The sequence below is a fragment of the Micropterus dolomieu genome, linkage group LG16 (assembly GCF_021292245.1).
Source record: "Micropterus dolomieu isolate WLL.071019.BEF.003 ecotype Adirondacks linkage group LG16, ASM2129224v1, whole genome shotgun sequence".
In the NCBI taxonomy this organism is placed as follows: domain Eukaryota; kingdom Metazoa; phylum Chordata; class Actinopteri; order Centrarchiformes; family Centrarchidae; genus Micropterus; species Micropterus dolomieu.
The window spans coordinates 14,589,499-14,611,113 of NC_060165.1; the positions used below are offsets into that span (position 1 = coordinate 14,589,499).

At 40.7% G+C, this 21,615-nt stretch overlaps 1 protein-coding gene across 1 annotated transcript in view; it reads left to right on the top strand.

The window, feature by feature from the left end:
* Positions 1–21,615, top strand: part of exoc4 (exocyst complex component 4) — a 119,184-nt gene that overhangs the window by 19,603 nt on the left and 77,966 nt on the right. Inside the window, exons 9-10 of the mRNA XM_046071819.1 lie at positions 10,109–10,254; positions 10,519–10,607. Of these exons, the coding sequence (XP_045927775.1) occupies positions 10,109–10,254; positions 10,519–10,607 (235 nt within the window). The remainder of the gene's footprint in view (positions 1–10,108; positions 10,255–10,518; positions 10,608–21,615) is intronic.

Below are 21,615 nucleotides of genomic sequence, written 5' to 3' on the forward strand. Positions count from 1 at the left end.
TGCTTTTTTTGTGTAGAAACCCATGGCCAAGTGATTTACTTTAGGGATAATGTATTTAAACTAACCAATAAACTGTTGAGTGAATGTTATATTGGCTGTGCTTTTTAGCTCCACTATTAGATTGTGTTAGTGGGAAAAAATGCTTAGCAAAGAAATTTTCAGTTATAGTTTTGTTATTCTAAAAAAAATGTATCACATCTGTTTTGTTTTATAAGTGTGACTTCTCATAAGTTCTCTTGATCTCCTCCCCTTTTCCCTGTCCTCTTCTTGTATTTACTCCCCACTCTCCTGCTCTCCATCCCACTTGTTTCTCATATTCTCCCTGCCTTTCCGCACTCTCTGGCTCCCTCTACAGGCTGCTGCTGGAGCTGCTGGAGCTTCTGTTTGACAAGTTCAAGGCAGTGGCACAGGCTCACAGTGTCGTGTTGGCCCACCTGCAGCGGATCGTGGTGCAGTGCCCAGGCAAGGCTCACGAAGAAGGCATCAAGCTCTACGAGCAGGCTGACGTCTCTGCCAAGATCCAGACAGTGCTGCAGGTCAGATATGAGCAATAGTGATAGAAGAAATATAACCAGACCTCTGACATATGTGACTAGTATAGTTAAAAGTTGTGAGAACTTTGTGGCAAATGTTTGTCTGACTTGTCCCCTATACACACACGAAAAAAAGGGCACTATAAAGAAGTATTAACCTAGAGGTCAATTAAAATGAAGCTTTAAACAGCAACAGCTTTTAGTGTCCAGTACATTTAACGTTGCTACTTCAAGTAAAAGGCCATACTGTAGCACTCCACCATATCACAAGATGCTTTCATGGTGAACTCTGTGTTTGTTTTGTCTCTCCTTGCTGGCATATCCCCAGGCTTTTATTTTTCACCCACTGCCATGGAGTTTTGTTCATCCTTGATTTATTTTCCACCCAGCACTTTTCTTACAAGACTGATTTAATTCATCTTCTCTTACAGTAAATTAATCAGTAGAGAAACTGGCAGTGATGTGATGAGTGGCGTTCAATCTGTCAGCAAGAAGCAGTAGCAAGAAAAAAAAGACAGGGGAAGCTTGATTGCTTGGATGAATTTAGGTTCTTTAATTGGCATGTAGTTATGCTGGGTTCTTGCTCCCTGCTCCTGTTTCATTGGCTGACAGGATGAGCAGCTGTTAAGCTGACCTATGGTGAATCTCAGAGGAAAATCTATGGTAGTTGCTCTCAAAGCGATTGGGGGTGTTTTGTATCTCCCTGTGTGTGCTAATACCCAATGAAACCACATTTTTCCTGATGCTCCTTCACTGAGAGAGTCATTTTCATTTAGACGTCTTTCTGAATCCTTTCCCGTGTGTGTTACCACATTTTAACCTGAAGCCTGAACTTGTTAAAGAGGACGCAGTGCTTCTTCCTCCATTTTAACATGGTTTTCTGACCGATCCATTCTTTAGATGTGCTTTATCTGAATATATATATATATATATATATATATACACAAGAGAGATAAGAACTTGTTTCTTTTTGGGCAGAAAAGTACAGCTAATTTTCTCAGAGTAGACCTGAATGCTTTGATTGTTGCCATGGTAATGGATAGCAAGATCAGTAGTCAAATATGTTTTTTTTTTTTTTGCTGGATTTGATTAAAATTGAAAGCCTGTTTATTTCTAACTCACGCATTGTGGCTCGTCTGTTTCCAGTAACTTTTTTTTTTCAGCTGTCATACACGTATGCATTAATACAGGAGTCTTTAGGTGTGTGTGTGTGTGTGTGTGTGTGTGTGTGTGTGTGTGTGTGTGTGTGTGTGTGTGTGTGTGTGTGTTTCCAGGGTGTGATTGTGCATAGGCATGTACTGTAATAGCTCTGCTGTACCAGCGCAGTTATAGAAGGCATTAAGCCATTCCCCAGCATGCGATCACTGCCAATACCCAGTTGCCAGGGGCTCCACTCTCCCCTGTCTCTGCGATGTGAGATAATGTAATCTCTTGATTAGAATACTCATTAAGTGAAATGAGGTTTTCTTATTCACTCACTCGTGTTATTATTTCCTGACCGATTGTATCAATATGAAGACCCCTCGTCCATCACACCCTCCCTCTTGCCATTTCTCTCATCTCTTGCTTGTGTGTTCGTCTTTCTCTCCCACTCTCCATTTCCATTTCCCTTGCTCTTTCCTTCTTCAGCACCGTTCCTGCTTTGTATTGCAGTCTCTCAGTTTCCCAATACCTTGTGCATACCCCTCTTGCTCCTTGTAATTTCCTTCTTAATCTCATTATCTTGCTTTCTTTTTCTCTCACTACTCCCACACTCCCTTTCACCCCCTTCGTTTAGCCCACTCTGTCCTAGAGAGTCGCATATCAGCAATGAGAGAAATTAAATCCCTACCACTCCCACAGTGGCTCTGTTAAATTTTAATGGGTACTGAGTCTGTTCTTATCTCACGTCTTAAGACCCTCAAAGGGGCAGGAACCTACACAACATCGGTCAAAATTTGCTTACGATCTTTGTTAATCCCTTATCATGTGTGTCGTTTGGGTATGTTTTCTTCAGTTCTACAATACCTACTGTAACTTCATTTTTATTTCTAAGAAGATCACTATTGCCTGCAGAATATACAATTTAAAAGTTATACTTCTATAACTGGTATGAAAGGCTTGAACAGAAGTAGACTGCATTTTAACATGTACATGTACATGTGCAGAAACCTCTTGGTAGGTGTGTCCCCCCCGCCCCCCACTTTTGAGAGGTAGGGGGAAATCAGGTTGACCTTTCCACATGACATACCAGCCGACAGATGCAAGAGCCGACAGAAACACAGGGTGCGCCCAGTTACAAGGCCTCGGCAGAGAAACTGTTCATCATTGTGTGACTGAGGCCCCGGCAGGCTTAGAATGGGGAGTAGGTAAACAAGCTTTTGTAAGTCAAGATTCATGTAATGGTCCTAATCCATGTTCAGAAATGCTGGAGACGCTTCTACTGGCTGTTTATTTCAGCATGGAAGTATTGATTCAATGCATAAAAGACTAGATGGTAATCAGTGGTATTGATGCTGGAAGGAGTGTTTTAATGCCACTGAACAATCTTTTAAGTTTCTGTAGAATGTGTGTGAGTATATCTATTGATTATTCACGCCATTACTGAATTTATATTTATAAATGTATACCACTGCATGCTTTTACTACTGTCTGTCTCTATCTGTGACTGCCATGTTTTCATTTTCTGTCAGGAACTATACTGTTCTTTAAAGCAGCCTGTTTTATCAAAGAAATCACAGTGACTGGAACATAAATTTATCTATAAATGTTTAATATGCTTCTATTTCCTCTTCAAAAAAATGCAGTATAGTAGCGTCACACAAGCCTGGCAAGTTTAATGTTATGTTCTTGGAGTTAAAATGTTAGTCAGAACAACATTAGGTGCCAAGTGAGAAGCAACAAATTCAATTCAAAGTTTTCCTTTGAATCATTAATGAGATGGAAGTCACAATACTTAACAGGTAATTGGGTAATATAGTTCATAAAAGGTCACAGTTCATAAACCTCACCATGCATTCTTCATTAAGACTGCCCAGCAGGAGTGTTATTTAATGTATTTGGCACATTGTCTCTAGCTACTGACGTCCATCACCCTTTGACCTTGTTGGCTGTTTGGTTTGAGGCGTGCAAGTTTGTTAATTAGCTCGCCTTTTGCGTATTCTGCAAGGATTTGTGGCTGGGTGACTGCTCGCCATGTCCGTTGTCTGCTGCGAGTGTGTGACCAGAGTGCAAATGACACTTTTAATGAGTGGCTTCCTCTCTGCAGACAAGGAACTTTGAGCCTGTATTCAAAAATATGGATAGATGCTATGTGTCTTCTGACAGCGCTGATTCCTAGATCATAGAAACTTCACCGGAGAACTCGAATTTGTTCACATCGGCTGTCCTTTTTTTGATGTGGCCTATATAGCAACATATAAAAACAAACTACTGCTTTGTGGCACTAAACACTGAAGTCCTCTCTCTCTTTGGTACTTGATTTTCCTGGATTTTGGGGATAACGTTTAACACACTGTTTCCATCCATTTCATACATAAACTTCTAGTATTCTTTCCTGTTTTTATATATTCCTTATCACATTCTTGCTCCCCTCTCTCCTTTTGATTCAGAAGAGAGCCCATAGCTTAGCCTAAACTCGCTTCATAAATGAATCATTTCGTTGCTCTAGATTAACCAAGACAAGGTAGGTGTGTTATGTTTTTGCCTCAAATATATAAATATACAAGTGGCTTAAATATTCACTGCCTTTTCTCGGCTCATCGACGGAGAGAAAATGAGCCGAATTGAACTGCCAGCCAGCCAGAAGACAATGATCTCTTTTAATTAGATATGAAGCGCAGACATCGCTACGTTGTTCTTGCCCAACATTTTAATCAATGTGTCACATTTATTCTGCCCTCCAAAGCACTGTCATATTTACATATCGCTGGAGCGCAGTGAAGTCTACCATCTCCATGGTGTCACAAAATCTCTTCTTTCTCAGCTGCGCACACCCCCCCGCCCCTCACCCCACCCATATCTACTACATGAAAATCACTGGAGCCTTAATCAACTGGTGATTTACTGAATGCTTTTGCAGTAATTTCCTTGACTTGTTGCTACATTTTATGACTCTGTGTTGCACCCTCAATATAATGTCCTGTACAGTAAACACTGTCATGGCTTCAACTTTATATCTCAGATGAGGTTAGTGCAGTCATCCAACTCTTTGAAGATCGACATGTATTAACTTTATTTACTGTATAGTTACGAGACTATTCACTGCAGTCTCAGTGAGCAACAATATCGAGATACTTGATATTTAACTGAAGAGATAATTTAAACCTATTATGGTGAAAAGTAATATTTTCAATGGTCTATGTTTAATCTGCTTCGTCTTCTCTTTTGCTATTCTGTTAAATCCTTGCCTTTTCAACATATTCACTGATATGTTGACTATCTCATAGAAATGCAAATTAAAAGCATGCGTTTTCTTAAAGGATACTATCCATACAAAAACACAATTTCATCTTTGTATAAAACAATAAATACACCAATAACAACAAATTAAAATGTCACATCCAAAAAATATGCGTGGGATGTAGCAAGGATACAGGGAGAAATAAAATGGGTTTCATTGAACACACAGGCACATCTTCCTTTCCCCCATCAACAAGATATCCTTCAAAAGCCTGACGAGATGTGGTACGCTCCAGGTGGGAACCCCCACTGGCTAGCGGTAGTTCAGTGCTGCGGGAGTAGTTGTGGCTGAAGCTCTGTCAGAACTTGTGAAGGTTATTGAAGTTTCTGGAACACAGTCAATATAGGGTGCACACAGAACAACCACTTTGATGGCCAAGGACACTTTGGGTTTTAACTTCAAGCGAGCAGCAAGGGATATGAGTCAATATGTTTTGTGACAAGACACCGGCCAAGGGATTTAGTGGGAAAACAGCCGATTTCAATAAAGCCTTGAGAAAGGAACTATTTGTTGAGATTGTTCTCTCAGCTGCTTAAGATGACTTAATAAGAAGGGGAGCGGATGGAAACAAGGGAAGACAAAATGAAGTGATATTTATTTCTTTAATTTTAGCCAATTGACTGCCGAGTTAATCCAGCGACAAGTGCTCACCTGCAGAGCTTTGAGTGATGCTCTCTTAATTGCACTGATTTGTTGGTGTTAGGGCCCTAATGGACAGAATGGAGGATGAGTATGCGCCTTCTCTAAGTACAAAGGGTGACATCGGAACATTTGCTTTGGAAGAAATAAATGGGAGTGCTGGTAATGAATTGCAAAGGCAGACCTCGATGAAGCTTTTCTCCTTTTTTAATAGAACTTAGCTCTCAGCCCAGTGGACTGATTTAAGTTTGGGACGAGACCCAAGCCACTCAAGTGCAGAAGGAGATTGGCTGATTGATAGAATTACATTGAATAGTTGTGGTGGAAATGATTGCCTTTGTCAGGGCGGCCCTTGAGAGACATGTGGGCTTTACATGTGCACTCAAACTCACACACATGCGCACCCAAACACGCACACACTTGGGTTTAATCCTAGTATCTGGTGTGAAGAGCCATTTGTCTCACATCTTTACATACCACCCCTTCTTTTATCCACTGCTTCACAGATTCACCCATGACTATTGATTTTTAGTGTATTCAGGCAGTTCATTTCCTCTTCTCTTGTTTCGCCATCAACTCTCTTAACCTTTTAGTGGAAGTTACAATGGAAATTCACTGAACTCATTTAGCGTGGACAGACATTTTGGCTAAGTTTTCAAGATCAGTTGCTAAGAGAATGCTCTCATGTTTAAGTGTCATTTATTACAAGATCTGTTCATACAAAGAAGGAAATGTGGAAAGAGACATGAGTATGTTTCCATCTGGTACTACCTGTTGCCAAAATTAAAGATGCTGTGAGGGGGGAGAAAGTTTGTTGACATTATATTTGTTTGTATTGAGACCGTTGCGTCAGATGTTTCAATGCTTCAGGTTTTTACTAAATTAGAACTGGCTCCCATTTGGAACTGGGCTCCCAGGTCCATCCCTAATTAATATTGCAGTCCAATGAATTTGTTAATTTTCGTCTCTTGTGGATAGCTGCTGTTTTGCACTGATGTGATGCTCCCGGTCAGAGGCAGTTCTTTCTTTTGGTAGCTGTGACGATGCTGCTGTTCATCATTTCTAAGCTGGCTGTGATAGAGGGACCTCTTCATCTCTGTATCACTTACTTTTTCTTTTACTTTTCCTTTTGTGTACTTCTCCTTCACTCTGTCTAATTTAATCGTTTAGTCACTATTATTTGCAACACAGTTCTTTCTGTCCTATTGCCTTGTTTGTAATCCAATTCCTTTGACTAATTCCTGATTCATTGTCCTTAATTCTGATCCTTCTTTTTCACTTTGCAAGTGTGATATGCTGTCCGGTCACACACAGGTGACAGTGAATAACTTTTGTATCAAACAAAACATCTATCTTACATTATTTTAAATTCATGTGACGTGTTCATTTTGGGACAAGAGGAAAGGCTATAGTACAAAGTTGTGCCCATAAAAATGCAGTTATTACACATTATTGAACATTACATACATTGAACATTACTGTTGGGAGACAGACTATTGCTACTAAAACTATCACCACCTGTAACCTTTTTTTATGGTGTAAACATTTAGTAGATTAGCTACCTGAGATTTAGGCATCTGTTAAATAAGGATTATAACTTTGCATGCACGATTCCCTACTATATTTGAAATATTTGATGCTGGGCAACTAGCTGGGGAGGGCAGTGTGGGTGATTGTAATTGACTTGTAACGTGAAGATTAACACTAAAAGTAAAGTGACTTAAATTAAACAAGATGTTGCTCTTATGTAATTGTAATACATTGGTGGCATAAAAATAAAATAAACTAAGAAAAAAGTCTTTCTCAAATTGTTGTGTTAATCTTTATAATTAGTGTATACACTGCACAGTGAGACTGAGATATATTTAGCCAGTGTCATTCTATCCACTTATAACAAGACAAAAAACACAAATTTGCAGTAGTTTGCATCAAAGTAACTTTGTTAGGATCAATGTAGCACTTGTTATCGAGGTAGATTTATAATTATGAGGTGAAAAAGTTTTGTGAGTTGTGTTAGCTGTGACATGGCTTGCTTCTGATTGGAGGTAGATTGGCTGAGACTGTCTACTAAAGGCTAATGTAAAGGTGGGGAAACCAGCCCTCTTTTTTTTTTTTATCTTCACTTAAAGCTGTTAAATTAGCAACAACCGTTTATTTAAATTGTGTTCTTTTTCTTCCTCACTTTTCTCTTTTCTTCTGTTCCCATTTCCTCTTTTATTCTGTTCAGTGTTCATTCTCCACCTATAATCCTTTTCCTTTTTCTATTCTCCCCAACTCTTTTCCAGCTTTATCTCGCCCTCCTCCTTTCTCTCAGTCTGTTACTTTCTGCCTCCCATTCCTCTCTTCCTCTATCTGTCTCTCTGTCCTAGCAGTCCAATTAATTGCCTCCAAAGTTCACTCTGTCTCTGGGCTAATGCAATTTAAGTAGGGTCGGAGCCCCTTCATCAGCCCAGTGCTGGCATTTCATTAAGTCTACTTGGGCGTTAGCTTGCAAGCAAGTGGGGGTTTCGCTCCATCAGCTCATCATTAGTAATTAATACTATGATAGGATTAGCTTCAGCATGAGGATAGTGGCAAGTGGAGGCCCTGGTGTTGCCAGTTGCCAGGGCATGTGTGATATGGACTTCAGTTCTGTGTGTGATGTGGGGAAGTGTGTTAGAGAGTTATTGAATGTGTGTTGAAAGATTGTGTGCTCATGTTTAACTCACATATTAACTTGAACATTTGTGACCAAGTGCTATGACACCAGACTCTTTAACTTTACATCAAAACCATTTTAAGTTACAAAGATGAATGTTTTCAAATATTTTTTACCTGGTTTTTTTTTTGTAATAATTCATAAAAAACTTGATTCTGTTCTTAAAACAAATACCCACAGCATACATGCATTGTTTCTTTTGCACGCGTGCTCGTGTGTGGGCTCTTTAATGAACAATCAATGCAAAATGCGAAGGCTTTCCCATGCATGACGGTGGGGGTGCTCTCCGCAGTGTTAATTACATCATTATGGTCGGGATGGATCTCCATCTGCTTGGCCATTACTCCTGTCCCATTCTGGGCTGACCCACACTGTGCCGCAGAATTAGACACACACAGGCTAAATGGCCCTGCTAAATTATGAAGCTATTGGATATGGGAGGCTATTTTAGAACATATGTATTCACACAGAGAGAGGAATGAAGAAGGGCGCAAGAGAGAGGGGACGATGAACTGAGGTAGACAGAACAGAGAGAAAATAGAAATGTGAGAAATGAGAGATGAAGCACTAAGAGATTTTGAAAAATGAGAGCCAGTGAAAGCAACAGAGGGAATGTGCAGATAGAATGATAGAGTAGAGGAAGTTAACTTTCTCTGTCTGGCCAGAGTTTCAATGTGATTGTCCTCAGCTATTGTTAGAAGTTGATAAGATTTTTATGAAGCATGATAAGACGTTGATGGATTTCACCATGGATCATGCAGACAGATGAGGGAAATGGAGGACAAGATTTTTTTTTTTTACAGCAGCAATGAAAAGCACCCATCCATGTCAGTGTACCTTTTCTGTCTCAAAGTTTGGATTTTCATTCGTTTTTCAGGATTGGCTTTGTGATGCCATAAATTGCAATATAATGTAATACCTACAAGCCACACTAAATACAAAACCTAATACTTGGGATGTTCATAGCCGATCTGCTAGATGATGCTCTGCTAGATGTATATCTGCTGAATATTGTTTTTTGAAAGGGAGAGTAAGGTATTCTGCAGAAGAATTTTGATGTTTGAACTCAACTGCCAAACAAATACTTCAGTGCTCCCTCAGAAGCCCCACCTCCCTAATTTTAAATCTTGGAGCTTTCTCTAGCTTACAAACACCTTCGCCTTTACCAGGTCATTTAACATTCTTCTGTGTTTATGCTCTTCAGACCGTTTCCTCTGGATGTTTCTTGGCCATCTCTCCTTCTTCACAGTGCCTGGAGTCCAGCATGTTCAAATGTGACGGTGTATAGAACTCTCTCTCCCACTGTCCTTGTGCAAGAGCACTAACGCCACTTGTTGCTGATTGGCTAGAACAATGTTGTGTGGCAAGGTCCACACCACTTTCTTTGTTGTCCATTTACAGAGCCAGGGCTGTGTAGGAAAACACAAAAAACAGAGAAATTGCAAAACATGAATTTAACATAAAAGTGTATTGGATTATAATCATTTACTATCCCTTTAAATGTGATGCTAGATATTATTTTGTAACAGAATGATTGTAATTATACAGACTTTTACATTTTTCATTGAAAATGTTTGTTCTTGTTCCCTTCAAATTGTTGGCGGAAAATAGCATGTGTAGAAAATTACTGTCTTACACAAGCGTACTTGGGATGCACTCAGCATGTGCATTGAGAGACAAAGATTAAACCCATGTGACCTGGCTGAAGGTCAGACAACCTGCCATAAAAATAGCACTCAGGTACTTCTACCTTGATTCTTCTGCTTTTTAGCTTTTGACATAGTGCTCTGTGTTTAGGTTCTGCTTATGGAGTATCTGGATGTGAAGAACAGCCGCAGTGCCACAGAGCCGTCTGCTCAGCTCTCCTATGCCAGCACTGGCAGTGAGTTTGCTGCCTTTTTTGCGAAGAAAAAACCACAACGTGCCAAGCAGTCGCTCTTCAAGTAAGGATCAGACCCTTTGCTCTCTACCTGGTGCCAGACTGAAAGAAAACTCAAAGATTAAATTACTCTATGTATAAGAGTACTTTAACATTTTAATATCTCAAAAGACCAAAAATATATTTAATGTCTTTATAATATATTGGTCTGTTTGACATCTCAGGCCCAAGTCCAATGCTCATTGTAAATGTTTTTTGTCTTTGTTTCTGGTTGCATTGTGCGTTTGTGTCTAATGCACACTTGTTGAACCTTTTGTGTGTTTTGTAGGTTTGAATCATCTTCCCATGCCATCAGCATGAGTGCCTACTTGAGAGAGCAGAGGCGAGAACTCTACAGCAAGAGTGGAGAATTACAAGGTGAGGATGGGCACAGAGGGATGAACTAAGGAATGGAGAGTAGAGAAACAGCGAGATGTGGGCGCAGAAGACTACTGAACAGGGGGAACACAGAGCAAAGGTTAAGGTCAGGTGGAGGGATGAAAAGAGGGGGGAGGTTAGAGGTGTACAAGTTGAGTAAGGAAAAAGAGGAAATCCGAGAAGAGACCTACAAGCTCATTGAACCGACAGAAATAATGGGTAAGTTCAAGAGTAGAGAGGTTGTGGATAGAGAGAAGGTGGAGGGAGGGGCGGGTTATTTTGGTCATGTTTGGCTAAGATGGAGGAGGTGGGGCATGATCCAGCCATAGAGTGATGGAGGGATTTGGGTGAGATGGAGAGGTAGAATGGGAGAATGAGGGCGCAGTGTAACAACAGGTGACGTGGAGATTGTAAGGGTACGTTGCAGGTCGAGAAGTTACACTTCGGAAAAGAAAGGCAGACAACAAGAGTGAGGGAAAGAAAACGGAGACAGAGTATGAGATTGACGAGAAGCAGAGCAGGGTGACTTTGCAGAATCCGCGTACCGTCTTGAAAACCTCTCACTCACACACAAGCACAGACAAAATAACACAGTGAGTGAGCTGCACAGCCAGACCCTGGAGAATCTAAGCTACTGCTCCCACTTCTTCTCTCTCTCTCTCTCTCTCTCTCTCTCTCTCTCTCTCTCTCTCTCTCTCTCTCTCTGTCTCTCTGGCTGTCTGTTTATATGCCTCTGACCTTGAGGTTTCAATCAGCAGTGCCTGACAGCACTGTTTGTCTGCTATTATTCCTTTTTTCACACCAAGCTCCTAATTGTTTGGATGAAATAGGAAAGGTAGGAGATGGAGCGAGACAATAACCGTAAAGTGCTTTTAATCTGTAGAGACTACTGTGTAACTCAAAAAAATCATCCTTTCACAATATCTGCATAACTAATTATGACTATTGAGGGTAAACTATTTAAATAATGTAATTAGGCTGCTCTAGGTATTCAAATTAAAAGAAAGAAAATGATTGAGTTGACTCTAGAACATGTTTCAATTCAGGCTGTAGCTTTTATTTTTTGACAAAAGAATCCCACTCATACAGTAGCTAGTCTGTAAATGTATGCAAAATGTACTGGCTCAACCCAGCCCCCCCTCACCAAAAAAAGAACAGCATTGATTAACTGTGGATAAAGGAAAACCCCAAATGGTCTTCAAATAACAGCTCACTTTTTTTTCTTCCTCCATCTGTCGGCGCCTTAGAAAGAAAGGGTAAAAAATATTTTTTTTTGACTGGCTGAATGCCTCCGAGCGTTCATAAGAAGATGAGATTTCTCTGGGCTTTCATTTCACCTGTCACAATGCGTAGCACCGGCCACAAGCCTGGGCCGGAGCCTGAATGGCTGCAAAGAGATTGAAGGAGTAAGAAATCATTTAGAAAGTGAAATAAGTTGACTGTGATGAAGGGAGGGGGAAAGATGGATAGAAGGAAGGATGGAGGTAGAGGAAGGTTAAAAGTCATTGTTTTCATCAGGGTGCAGCGAAGAAGCCATTAAGAGATTTCTGAAGGAAGAAATTAGAAAAATATGTATTGAGACCGTGTGGAAAGAGACTTTTTCCTCTCTTCAAATTAAACATACTGTGGAGAGGGAGGGAGAGGAAAAGAGTTGGAAATGAGAGATTGAGTTGATGAGTTCTTTTGGCTGCGGGATTACTCAACTCTTAAAGCTTAGTCATGTGTGTCTCTTAGTCTCTCTACTTGGAGTTTCCTAAACTCTCTTTTTTTTCTCAATGGTCTACTTCAAGTCAATATAGTTATTAACTCAGAGGCTCACCAACACAGCCTTGGAAATAAGTGAGTTTGATTGTTCGTCTTAAATCCAGCCATGCACCGTTAACAAAGGAAGATAAATGGTAATGCGCTAAACTGAGTACAAAGTCAGAACTACAGATGTTTCTGTAGTTTTTGCAGAAGGCTGCATTTTGTACTTTTGTGAATACATACTGATATTTTGTTGTATCTGTCTGTCACATGTCAAGTTCTCAGATCTTTACGTAAGAATCAGAGCAGCGGTGTTGGTACAGAACGTGTAATGATTTTGTAACCTACCCAGAGTCCCATATCTCTAATGGGTTTGAAATTAATCTGTAATATCTGTAATTTATGTCTCCTGCGTCTTGTAAGGACCCCGCTATATATCATTACACACACACATGCAGACAGCCACACAGGCGCCTATTCTCATGCCTCACATACACATGCACAACACTCAGGGGGACTTAATTGCTTGCCTCCGCTGCTGGTGCTCATCTCGTACGCTTCGATTAATGCAATGCTTCATCTTAAGACTTTATTACTGCTCCATATGTAGGGACATCTGGATTATGTGTTCTGAACGTATGTAGTGAGACTGCCAGCTAGAGCATGTATATAATGTTCATTTATACAGCAGATCGTCAGCTGTCTGTCTAAATGTGTATCTAGGGGTTTGTGGGTGCATTTGTATCTTCTGCAAACCACTGCTTCAGAATCACAGCACCTCATCCAGATTCAATCAAGTCCCCTATGAATAAATTATGAAAATAACTATTTTCCAGCTATAGATGTGTTTCCATGCCCCCATATTCCTCTGCATGTCTCTCGACCACTAGACTTTTACATCCTCGCCCTCTGCTTTTTTTATTGCCTCTCTATCGCGTGTGTAGGCAGTGGAGGACTCGGAGCGCCCCAGTGGTCATCTGGGAGGTGAAGTGTGAATATATCTCAATAACTACTGCAAGTCAGTAATGCATTTACAGCCTTTTTTTAAATTTTATTTCTCTTTGTGTCACGCCTTTTCATTGTGTTTCATGCGATATTGCCTTGCCCCCGGGGCACGATAGAAGTGACCTCCCCCACCCACACCTCATGTGACAGCCGTACACAAAGCCTGCCTGTCACCACACGCTTGCACCTGATATCAACAAACATACACACTTCAGAATTCCCCCTTTCCCTGCAGGCATGTACATACACTCTCATTCCCAACTCTCTCCCACCTCTGACCTCCCTCCATTTTTACAATGTATTCACAATCAACTCGGTTCCAAATCTGTTTCGCACATTCCCTGTTTTCCTTTTGATATTCAAATAGACTTGTTCACAGGGTGTCCGGCAAACAAAAAGCAAGCCGTTACGCAAGCAATCTAGTTACAAACAGCTCTCTCTCTCTGCCAACCCCTACATACCTAATGCTCAGCCTGAGGTAGAGAAAAAAGCCTATGCTGTATCAGGGGCTTCTCTTTTATATATTATAGCATCATGTTCCCATGAGAGGGAGGTGGGGAGAGGGAGATGAGGAGGAGGAGGAGGAGAGTGACTGCTGTGGGCGACCAGAAGTGGTGTTCCTTGTCAAGCTGAATTGTACACCCCAATGGGGAGAGGAGGGAGAAGAGGTGCAAATGGAAGAATGTCTAGTGGGAGACACGGGTGGAGGTGACGGTGGGTGGGATATCAGGGGTGGGTCAAGCAGATGTTGAATGCCACGTGTTCACAGAAATGTATGTGTGTTTGTAACATGAATTAGCAAACACAGCATGTTTCATGCCAAGTGACGTGCGATGTTACAGACTTCGGCAAAATGGGATTGTGAATACTGGGGGTTGGATATGTTTTTTGTTTTTTTAGATAGCTCATTGAGAAAACTAGCCCTTGTTTTTCATGTCTAAACTTTTTCTACACCAAACTACCATGTTCAGATGAGTTCCTCTCAATTAGAAAATCATTGGCTTGCCTTTCCAATTATTCTTCTTCCAATCATTCAATCTCTTCTTCTGATCATGCAATTATGATTGATCATAATCATAAATGGAACCTTAGATGGAACTTTGTCGATGAAAAAGTCAATAATTATTATAGGATTATGACGCTGGAATGTTGCGTAGCTGCGATTGATGCCTCTCCTTTCTGTCTTTTTCCGCTTTTTTGCTTTAACACTGATGCTCTGTCAAGATGTGATGTTTCATTCTCAACTTTCTTCTCAACTTTCTCTTACTCTACTACGCTACTTGGAGATTGACATTAAATAGATTTCTGTGTGTGTGCGTGGGTGGTCTCAACATGGAAGTCTCAATAATAAATCAAAAATAGATGATAACCAAATTAAATCCTGTCAAAGTAAGCAACGTGTTGTATGGACCCACTAAGTAAATGCCAGTTAAAGGATTTAAATGAATCCAATATTTATACCTTCATTGTTCTCAAAAAAAGACTGCCTGTTAAGACTAAATTAGACAAAATGTGTACTAGTGATACTTTTTTCCTCAGGGTACTTGTTGTGTATGAGCAAAAATAATTCTACTTGACTATGGAGTTGGATTTCTTCTTTAACTGATTTATAAACTGCAAGTCCCAAGGCCAGTCTCTAAATTGGATTGTATTTGCTGTAAAATAAAAATTATTTCCTATTTTCAGAAAAATGTCTTTCAAATCTTTCAAAATGTTTTACTTTGTTCAACTGATTGAATATGATAGGTCAAACTTATTATTATTAAATTATATAAAAGAGGTAATACTATTTTCACTAATAAGTCACAGCTTTGTTGTAAGTTTCTGCAAAACTTCTGAAACAAACAACAAAAAAAAATAAGCATGGGAAGCTTTTCTTTAACTTTAAGGCAATACTGCTTTCACTGACTTATCCTGCAGCAAAGGACCAAAAAAAGATCTTCTCTATTTACAGAATATTATCAGGTTCACCAAGTGTCCTTCAAATGGCCATTATTCCTAGTGGAACATTATGTGATGTAGGCACATGCCATATCAATGATTGAGGTCTTTCATACTGGCCGGATGTTAGTGTGTATAGGTGTACACTACCTGATGTATGCTTGCCAAATAATGTCATATATGACGTGTACAACATGCTGTTATTGAATGACGTGTTGCAAACGAGTCTATTCTTGAGTTCTGTACGCCGCAGGAATGTCACTAGAAAATGACACGCATTCCCCTCTTGCTCAGGTGCCAGGACTTTATGAATCGCTTTGTTCCAGCAGTGATATAACTGGGTTTGTAGATAAAACGCAAGGTACCTCTGTTACCTGACAGCCTATTACTGTGAGAAGCCTTTATTTGTGTTCAGCATGAAAGTGAATATGGAGCAACTCTGCATATTGTGGAAAACACGCACACATACACACATTATTGCTGATGTCCAGATGCACTGTAGCTCTCTGTAATTATTTTATATGTGTTAGCTTGGGCTCATCATGTTCAATTTGCTCATAAATAGATTTCAGCAAGGTTGATAGAACATTAGAGATGTGATTCCCCTCTTTTTCCTAGACACACATAGACGCCAACACACACATACACACATGCACAAACACTCACACAAACAAACAAACATAAATGCACTGTTCTTTTCTCATCTGCTATGGGACCAGTGATTGAATTACAGTAGCTCTGTTGCTGAAATTAGAGCGGAGCATGGAGACAGTGGGGATAATGCTCTATGGCTTGTAATAATAATAGCGGCTTTTTACTGTATTGTACCTCACCAAGCCCCTGGTTAGCTAAAACTAAAGGATAGAAGCATGATAATGGAAAATACATTGCAGGCAGTTATTTAAAGACTGATATTAGAGTGGCCAGCATTTGACTCACTTTTGTTATGTCATACATCTGTGGACATATTAAAGCCAAACATTTACACAATCTTGACAGAATAGATGCTAGTACATTCCTCATTGCCCCACCGTTTTTTTCTTTTCAGTTCATTTAGCCAGTGTGGCACTCCACTTCCAGACAACATGTGAATCATAGATGATTATCCAAACACAAGCCAGCATCACCTGCTGGAATATCTTGGTACGAGCCCAGGAGTAAGACTGAATGTAAACCAAAATGAATCCTGCATTAACCAAAAGCACTTCACACAACCCTGCAACGATGGCCTTGAAACTAAAATAGCTGAGTAATGAGAAGGCTGATTGTCATTGCCAAAGGTCAGACATGACCAGTGTCTGCAAGCTATAGGGAAGCATATTGTCACATAATCAAATGCTTTTTATTTAATCAAATGCTTTATCTCACTAAGACCTACTGAGATAAAACATAAACATGACCAAAGGTTAGAGTTAAATCAGACATTAAACGCAGTGAGAGAATGGAAGCGGGACGATTAGAAATCACAGAGGGATGCAGAGGACAACAGAAGGAGAATAGAACAAGGTTGTAATAGTTTACACAGCGCAGACATTTAATCAGTGAGAAAGAGCTTGGTGTATTTTCCCGACCTGAGGCTAATTTTTAATCAGGATTGGCCTTGTCATTATTGGCGGCTTTGACTGTCACCTCTGTGTTTACTTTTAATCTCAGACCTGCTGATTGGAGAAGATGAAGGGATGAACAAATGCAAAGGGGGGGGGGGGGGGGGGGGGGGGGGGGGGGGAAGTCAGGGAAGGAAGCAAGGAAGGAATGAAAGAATGGAAAGAAAAAAAGAAAAGCATGTAGGTCTTGAGGATGTAGAGACCTTGGCACCTGTACTGTAGCAGCTTCACTGGTAGCCAGACAGATAAACACACGCCTCTTGCTTTTCCAGTGTGCAACAGGTTCTTCCAGGGGGGAAAAAGAGGGTGTGGAATGTGCTGTCAGGTTCCCTGCTGGCTCTAATCAAAGATGTGATGACACGTGGTTTTCTGGCCGATTAGATCTCCCGGTCTTTAAACGCACACACTCACACGTCCGTGTACTCAATCACTTCTTTGTTATGGTTGACAGATTCAAGAGACCATGGCAGTAAAGAGTTTTTTTGAACCCTTGGTGAATGGAGTTTCCCTTAAAATTTGGAGCATGGATTGAAATTCAGCGTAGAATGTGAGGTTTATCAGTACGTAGATTCTACATTGTTTGCTGTGTGACACGTTTTTTTTGGTTGGATGGATGGATTATCGCGAAATCTGAAGGTCCCTAAAAGATCACATTACCCAATTCTACTGACTTTGCTGTTTTTCTGAGTTTTCTGCCATCAGCAGGTCAAAGTTTTAAATACTTCCACATGTTAGCAGTGCATTTGCATTTAGCTCAAAGCACCACTGTGCCAAAGTAGAGCTTCACGGGCTCCGCTAGCATGTCTGGAGACTCTTTCTCTTGTTTCTGTAAAAATAAAAACCTTGAATATGTTACCAACTTTTAGAAATATGTACAAAGCTTATTTTCCAACACTGTCAATAGATTTAACTTTGCTGAATTTTGAAAGACAAACAACAGACATTTCCATCAGTTCAAAGGGTTTGTTCCCCCCAAAAATGACCCTTTTTCCTTATTAAGGATGACTCTTCCTCGTGTCTCAAAAGAGACATTCCGCACTATTAATATTCATTCTGCTATTGGAGTGCATTGTTGTCATAACACCACTGACAGATGTGTATTCATTAAACTCAAGACCACAGAGACACATTTTATGCCAAAATGATGCTTTTTAATAATTAACGCAACTCAATTTACACCTGAATTTATTTATACCCTTTATTCTCAGCTGAGGGGTAGAGTTGGTCTCCCGGTTGGTGGAGCAGCAGATACCATCCCATCAAATTAATTTTAATAATAGAAGGCTCTCATTAAGACCCAATCAGACATGAAGACATTCTGAGTGGAATTGGATGCCCTGAATTGACCAGAGAGTCATACATTATTGACGCGGAAACCGTTCTTATTAGATCAGCAATTTTCAACCTGGTGAATCTGTAGCCGACTGTCAGTCTGATTCTTTCACAAACATACACTTGTGCCCACTTTTAAAGGCATCTGATTTGTGCATGGAGAATATTGCTAGAATCGATCACTCCCAAACTCATTTTCATAGCATAACAGCTACAGACAAATGAGGCCATTGAGGTTGAAAATTGGATTATTCTATATGGTGCTTTTTATTTGCACAATTTAGCTTGAAATGTGCAGTGGTGGATAATGGCACAGGTTAGGGGCCTCAATCAAAGGAGGTAGCACTGCCTCACTCTACGCAATTACTGTTCTGACTGTGGAGAGGTGCAGATATTGCAGAATCCTACCAGTCAGATATCAACTTGGATAGTGTTACAGGCGTACTTGAAAAACTATGTCCAAATTTGTTTGAGTTCTGCCAGTCCTATCTTAAACAGCCAATTGTTTTCGCTTTTGTAAACCTATGTCGTGTGTGTTTTTGTGTGTATGTGTGTGTATAGTGAGGGACATGATTGTGAGTCAATTACACCAGTCACCCAATCGCCCTCCTGCCATTCCCAATCAGAATCTAGCCAGAGCGATAACAGGTGTCTTTGATCCTCTCGAGTTGACATGATCGCGAATCCAGCTTGGCACCATGGTATTAAATAAGAGATTATAACTGTGATCACAGTGTTTGCTTGCATGACTATTGTGTGAACACAAACAGCTTAAACGCAATGAGAATTTAGTCATAGTTCAATTTTATGGAGAGATGATCCTAGCAATTACACATAGCTATATCACTGTTAAAACAGCAGTTAGAAAGTGCTTTATAGAGGAAAAGACAAGGTTATAAAAGAAAAAGCCATAGCAAACAAGTGAGTACCAAGATTTTTAAATATTTGCACATTGAACGTACTTATTATCATCTATCAGTATATATGTGGTAGTACTTGTACACACACACACACCTTAAACAGGGAATCATGAGTACTTGGACTAACTTCTGTGTTCGCCACTGTCCTTTTTTCCACACAGGCACACACATTTTAATTGGACGCAAAACAAATTCAAACCACTTGTAAATTAGGGATTATGACTGTTCCTTTGCCCGTCTGTCTGGATTTCCTCATCTCGCCCCTCTCTGACACACTCCCAGATGCATACAGAAACGCATTGGTCCCAGGAGACGTCGGAGTGTGTTAAAGAAGGCATCACCATCATCATTCTTTCCCTGCCTAAATCTCGGCACGGCCGGAATTCATCACAGGATCAAACCCGTTTCTCATCAAACCCAGGAAGGTGTAGCTAATGCAATTTCACTAAGTCACTGCCTGACTTGATTACATGTGGGCTGGGGAGCGCATGCTAGGGCACCACAGGGGGGTGTCACTGTGTGAGTGTGTGTGAACATATGGTTTCTAGGTAGTTTAGGCTGATGCATTTGTTTTAGGCTCTCTGTGTGAGTACACTACTCACACTACTCGAGTGTGTGTTGTGTGTTTAAAGCGGTATCGGTACCTGTCTCTTTGTACCCCTGTAGTCCACGGATTTTTTTGCTTGATAGAAGTTGTGTGTCATGTCTGATTAGTTGTGTGTGTGTGTTGCAGACAGAGCAGTGGCTCTCGAGGGGGATTTCAGGCAGATTTGGACACATTAGAATGTGTCACTTCTTCCTCTCCAGCTTTCGGTTGCCGTCCCACTGAGCACCACACCTCCACACACCCCTCCCACTAATCCTGGATCAGACCACACACCGAGGGACACAAATGCACAGACACTCATTCAAACAACACTAAAGAATACTCAAGCACACACACAAGCTCTCACAAACAAAATTACACTTTTGCACATTATGTCGAGAGAGGGCTGGCAGCAGTTTGGTGGCATCCTGACCTGAGACCGGAGCCACCCTGTCACGTCTAGACAACTCTGAAGAATCCCATGCATATTAATGCCGGCCTATTTAATATTCATCAGTGCTATGCCCTGTTGGCAGCTGGTCCCAGACCCCATGGATCAATGAGGTCTCTTCCTCGCTCCTTTGTCTGACACTGATGCAGATGTTTAGAGCATGAAATTAAATTGGTCACTGTCATTGGGAACACATACATGGTAGTGAATTTGGCGTGTGTTTGTGTGTAGTTGCCGGTTAGATGTGGCTCTTGGAGCAGATAGGTAATGCTAACTTCCCCAGAGTCTGTGACATGTTGATGTTATTCATGGGAACTTGAGTGTTTGCAAGTTGTTGACGAGGAAACAAAAGTTTAGCCAGCTCTTTCTGCGTCGATGATCAGAGGGAGACAGAGAAGGTGAGGAAGAGAGAGAGAGGACGAGCAAGAGAGTGCGTTGACGGCAGCTTTGTTTAGGAACCTGTAATTGAGTCGTAATTGAATTGGCACCAAAGGAATGATGAATGGATGGAGAAAGGGAGAGTTTGAATGAATTGAACCTCATCTCTGTCTCCACTTAGCAACGCAAACGTGGGCTTACCATGCGGGCGAATTTCATGGCAACAGATCAGAATCAGAAACCCTTGATTTAAAAGTTTTGGATGGAATGAAAGCTTCCCTTGTCGTTTTAATGAAAATACGGATAGTGTTGTCTCACATACTTTTCAAATGAAACTTGTTCCATTAGAAATGTATTATGGAGCCTGGCGCAGGGAACAATGGGGTTGATATGCATTTGAATGCAAGGCTAGGCAGGCTGCGCAGGTAATGCGGAACAGGCTTTCGCACTATGGCGAAGTGACTTTGTGTTATATCACACAAGCTTTGCAAGACCATATTGGACATGGAAATGAAACAGAAGAAAACAGCAGAGCAGGGCTTTGTGCCAAACTGAATCTCACCATTTCGTAACACACATGCACACCACACCCATACCAATTTCAAAACCATATCAGTGTAGCTTGGATCACCATCTTGTTTTATTTTGTTGTGTTTGCATTTAACTTGACCCTTCTTACAGAGCACTAAAATGTTAACCGCACACTGAGCACCATATGACTTAATTATACACCTAAATCAAGAAATCCTTTCGAATAGCATTTTCCCCACAGTATAAAGGCAGGGAATGCTGCTCGCTGCTGTCTGCCTCCTATTCTTATTCATCAACTTATCCCAATTTGTATAAACAAAAATGCAAACATGTGTGCATGCATTCATGCGTGGTATTCTTTCAAAACATTTAGACTCGCACATACACGCACTAAGACACTCACTATATTGACAGGGAGCTGCAATTTCTTCTCCATCAGTTATATTGATTACTTCAGGATGAGTGGAGGTAATGAGCATCGGTGTTCTTTCTCTCCCCTGTCATCTACCCCCCC